The 5,569-nt window shown below is 44.2% G+C and overlaps 1 protein-coding gene across 1 annotated transcript; it reads right to left on the bottom strand.

The window, feature by feature from the left end:
* Positions 1 to 3,340: 3,340 nt before the first annotated feature.
* Positions 3,341 to 4,204, bottom strand: LOC139372794 (protein LRATD2-like). The gene has a single exon (XM_071112598.1). It carries the CDS (start codon positions 4,202 to 4,204, stop codon positions 3,341 to 3,343), a length of 864 nt encoding a protein of 287 aa, XP_070968699.1.
* Positions 4,205 to 5,569: the final 1,365 nt, after the last annotated feature.

The raw sequence follows: 5,569 nt of genomic DNA, 5'->3' as shown, positions 1-5,569 counted from the left end.
GCTGACTGTAAAGCAGGTGGAAACAGGCTAGTACTCTGGTATGAGGCTGACTGTATGTAAAGCAGGTAGAAACAGGCTAGTACTCTGGTATGAGGCTGACTGTAAACAGGTGGAAACAGGTTAGTACTCTGATATGAGGCTGACTGTAAAGCAGGTGGAAACAGGCTAGTACTCTGGTATGAGGCTGACTGTATGTAAAGCAGGTAGAAACAGGCTAGTACTCTGGTATGAGGCTGACTACAGCAGGTGGAAACAGGCTAGTAGTCTGGTATGAGGCTGACTATGTAAAGCAGGTAGAAACAGGCTAGTACTCTGGTATGAGGCTGACTGTAAACAGGTGGAAACAGGCTAGTACTATGGTATGAGGCTGACTGTATGTAAAGCAGGTAGAAACAGGCTAGTACTCTGGTATGAGGCTGACAGTAAAGCAGGTGGAAACAGGCTAGTACTCTGGTATGAGGCTGACTGTATGTAAACAGGTGGAAACAGGCTAGTACTCTGGTATGAGGCTGACTGTATGTAAAGCAGGTGGAAACAGGCTAGTACTCAGGTATGAGGCTGACTGTATGTAAAGCAGGTGGAAACAGGCTAGTACTCTGGTATGAGGCTGACTGTATGTAAAGCAGGTAGAAACAGGCTAGTACTCTGGTATGAGGCTGACTGTAAAGCAGGTGGAAACAGGCTAGTACTCTGGTATGAGGCTGACTACAGCAGGATGAAACAGGCTAGTACTCTGGTATGAGGCTGACTGTATGTAAAGCAGTTAGAAACAGGCTAGTACTCTGGTATGAGGCTGACTGTAAAGCAGGTGGAAACAGGCTAGTACTCTGGTATGAGGCTGACTGTATGTAAAGCAGGTAGAAACAGGCTAGTACTCTGGTATGAGGCTGACAGTAAAGCAGGTGGAAACAGGCTAGTACTCTGGTATGAGGCTGACTGTAAAGCAGGTAGAAACAGGCTAGTACTCTGGTATGAGGCTGACTGTAAACAGGTGGAAACAGGCTAGTACTCTGGTATGAGGCTGACTGTAAACAGGTAGAAACAGGCTAGTACTCTGGTATGAGGCTGACTAAAGCAGGTGGAAACAGGCTAGTACTCTGGTATGAGGCTGACTAAAGCAGGTGGAAACAGGCTAGTACTCTGGTATGAGGTTGACAGTAAAGCAGGTGGAAACAGGCTAGTACTCTGGTATGAGGCTGACTGTATGTAAAGCAGGTAGAAACAGGCTAGTACTCTGGTATGAGGCGGACTACAGCAGGTGGAAACAGGCTAGTACTCTGGTATGAGGAGGACTAAAGCAGGTGGAAACAGGCTAGTACTCTGGTATGAGGCTGACTGTAAACAGGTGGAAACAGGATAGTACTCTGCTATGAGGCTGACTGTATGTAAAGCAGGTGGAAACAGGCTAGTACTCTGGTATGAGGCTGACTAAAGCAGGTGGAAACAGGCTAGTACTCTGGTATGAGGCGGACTAAAGCAGGTGGAAACAGGCTAGTACTCTGGTATGAGGCTGACTGTAAAGCAGATGAAACAGGCTAGTACTCTGGTATGAGGCTGACTGTAAACAGGTGGAAACAGGATAGTACTCTGGTATGAGGCTGACTGTAAAGCAGGTAGAAACAGGCTAGTACTCTGGTATGAGGCTGACTGTATGTAAAGCAGGTAGAAACAGGCTAGTACTCTGGTATGAGGCTGACTGTAAAGCAGGTGGAAACAGGCTAGTACTCTGGTATGAGGCTGACTGTATGTAAAGCAGGTAGAAACAGGCTAGTACTCTGGTATGAGGCTGACTGTATGTAAAGCAGGTAGAAACAGGCTAGTACTCTGGTATGAGGCTGACAGTAAAGCAGGTGGAAACAGGCTAGTACTCTGGTATGAGGCTGACTGTAAAGCAGATGGAACAGGCTAGTACTCTGGTATGAGGCTGACTGTAAACAGGTGGAAACAGGCTAGTACTCTGGTATGAGGCTGACTAAAGCAGGTGGAAACAGGCTAGTACTCTGGTATGAGGCTGACTAAAGCAGGTGGAAACAGGCTAGTACTCTGGTATGAGGTTGACAGTAAAGCAGGTGGAAACAGGCTAGTACTCTGGTATGAGGCTGACTGTATGTAAAGCAGGTAGAAACAGGCTAGTACTCTGGTATGAGGCGGACTACAGCAGGTGGAAACAGGCTAGTACTCTGGTATGAGGCGGACTAAAGCAGGTGGAAACAGGATAGTACTCTGCTATGAGGCTGACTGTATGTAAAGCAGGTGGAAACAGGCTAGTACTCTGGTATGAGGCTGACTAAAGCAGGTGGAAACAGGCTAGTACTCTGGTATGAGGCTGACTAAAGCAGGTGGAAACAGGCTAGTACTCTGGTATGAGGTTGACAGTAAAGCAGGTGGAAACAGGCTAGTACTCTGGTATGAGGCTGACTAAAGCAGGTGGAAACAGGAAGTAAATGATGAAAAGACTATGGTTGTTTTCCAAGCGTCACCCTATCCCCTTCATAGTACACTACTTTGGAGGCCTGGGCAGAAGTAGTGCACTGCTTTGGAGCCCTGGGCAGAAGTAGTGCACTATAGGGAATAGCGGTCCACTTGGAAAGCATCCATTTTGGCATAGAGAGAGTGTCTGAAGAAACACACCTGTAGACAGCCAGGAATAAAAGCCAGTTCGATTGCAAAGATGTAATGATAATTTACTTGACTCAGATGATTGGTACGGTACAATAAGTGAGATGATTGATCAACCTATGCTCTACAACATGTTTTCATCAGAATGAGATAACCTTACGCCTATAGGTATGTTTGTATGATAGTTTCCTGTTAGAGACATGAAAACATGCAAAGTATATTATCATGTCAATCATTATGATTCATAAACAAATTATATTCTGCACCTTTGAGACCATTTTCTCCATCAATCAAAAAACAGAATGTGCCATTTGATTCTATTCATCAAAAAACAGAATGTGCCATTTGATTCTATTCATCAAAAAACAGAATGTGCCATTTGATTCTATTCATCAAAAAACAGAATGTGCCATTTGATTCTATTCATCAAAAAACAGAATGTGCCATTTGATTCTATTCATCAAAAAACAGAATGTGCCATTTGATTCTATTCATCAAAAAACAGAATGTGCCATTTGATTCTATTCATCAAAAAACAGAATGTGCCATTTGATTCTATTCATCAAAAAACAGAATGTGCCATTTGATTCTATTCATCAAAAAACAGAATGTGCCATTTGATTCAATTCATCAACATGTATTAGAAAATGTGTGTTTGGTACTCCACTTAGTGGTCTGTGATTAGATAGGAAAGGGACATCATCATCTTAAATCCATCAGATCACTGAGCAATCTGTGCAGTTATTGGATCACTGAGTGGATTCCTTTTGATCTCTTCCACACTGTTCAAATGATTGGCCAGCTCCTGGACCACTGATGTCCTTCCCACCTGGTCATGTCTCCTCTTCTCCATGACCAAGTCCTCTAAACACTGAAACTCCAGCATGTGAGACTGTTTATCTGACATCAGGATCTTTAACCTGTATGGCTGTTTTCCTATCCGGATCTCCCCGCCCATTTTGAACTCCCGTTTGCCAAACCTGCACCAAGCGGCAAAGCACTCTGAATTTCTCCAGCTCAACTCTCCGTCTTTAGCTCCTACCTGTTCCATAGCGTTCTGAACCACCATCTCGGCGCTGAGGGCTTTGAATTTATACAGCTCGTTGACTATCCTACATCTCCTTCCCTGGCTGGCGTCTGTCAGGAAGCTGTTCTTTATCTCTGCTCTGTGCAGGTGCACCACCTGGAAGTCACCGACATACACTGCCCAGTGGGGGTACTGCCCCGTGGTTACAAACTCCACCAGGTCACCTGCCTTGCATTTGTGTAGTTGATTCTCGGGGGAGTATATTTCCATGCCCGCGGTCATGACGCTCCTCTCATAAATACATTCCTCCCGGTGGTAAACAGCGCAATCCACCTCGTTGCGCCTGTCGTAGTGTTTCTGTTCCGTACCAGTGTGGTGCTCCTTATCCGCTCCGTCTACGTTACTGTTTTCACCCTCCTGTTCCTCGTCATCTGTTGAGAAAATATATGACACTCCGATCCGAGGACCCTCCTCAGTGTCCAGCCCGTTGGGGTCCACTGTGGGAACTTCTGCGTAACTTAGATGTGACAGTTTCATTTTATCCACCTGGTTGCCCATGCCCCCTCCCTCGGTAGCTGATAGTGAGGATGTTGACGTTCCTGAAGGACGCTGCCGGGCTGTCCACCTCTTAAAAGCCGAGGATCATCGCCATCTGTAGCCGCCTCTGTAACACACAACCTGGGTAAACTAATGACAACCTCCCAATGGACTCAGATCCATCTGTAGCCGCAGGTCACCCCCCCAAAAAACTAAGTAGTACTCCCAAGCAGCGGACGGCTGTGAGGAAGCCTATTCAAATCAACAAGTGGATTGATGTTGCCTGGTCTATTCTACGTGCGTAAAGTTAGAACATTTATCTATCATGCACAATACGATTAGATCGATTAATAGGCTAGACTCTTCGTGCCCGATGACTAAATGTATGTTATGTCCGTGCTCGCTGACAAAGTAGGCTGCATGAATACTTTCCGTCAACACCACAGAGGCGATAGCGAAGCCTGCGGAGTAACTGTGGATTCGATGGCAGGCAGATCTCGACTTGGCACAGCTACAGCTACAGCAACAAACAATCTCATTTAAAGCTGTAGTGCGCATTTTCTTTTCATGATCTTTTCCCAACTCCCATAAAGCATGGGCTAAAAAGTTAGTGATGGCATGAAATATACAACCCATTCTGCTCATAGGCCTACATTACATTCTACTCCTTGGGAATGAATAAGATTGAATCAATGTGTAAGACTTGACATAACTTATTCAGCAACATTTATTTACTCTATAACATTGTACATAGCACACTGATATTACAAAGATATTACTAACAAAGTTGAGCCTGTTTGTGGAAGAGGGATTGGTTTTGTTATAGCTTACACATATGACATTTTCCCCCTGCTGTTTTCTTCCTTCTAACCGTAACAGCATGGCCCTCACATCATCTAGTCTACTAAACTGTTCCTTACTGTCTCACATCGTCTAGCCTACTAAACTGTTCCTTAGTGTCTCACTTCGTCTAGCCTACTAAACTGTTCCTTAGTGTCTCACATCGTCCAGCCTACTAAACTGTTCCTTACTGTCTCACATCGTCTAGCCTACTAAACTGTTCCTTAGTGTCTCACATAGTCTAGTCTACTAAACTGTTCCTTACTGTCTAGCCTACACACACACATATATATATATATATATATATATATATATGCACTTATACATATATACACACATATATATATAGAAGTGTATATGTATAAGTGTATACATATATAGACTATATACTCAACAAATTTTTCTAATGATCAATTAGCCTTTTAAAATAATAAACTTGGATTAGCTAACACAACGTGCCATTGGAACACAGGAGTGATGATTGCTGATAATGGGCCTCTGTATGCCTATGTAGATAGTTCATTAAAAAATCTGCTGTTTCCAGCT

This window comes from Oncorhynchus clarkii, chromosome 18 (genome assembly GCF_045791955.1).
Source record: "Oncorhynchus clarkii lewisi isolate Uvic-CL-2024 chromosome 18, UVic_Ocla_1.0, whole genome shotgun sequence".
Taxonomy (NCBI): Eukaryota; Metazoa; Chordata; class Actinopteri; order Salmoniformes; family Salmonidae; genus Oncorhynchus; species Oncorhynchus clarkii.
The sequence above is the reverse complement of the archived record's forward strand: the minus strand, read 5'-3'. Positions and strand labels throughout refer to the sequence as shown.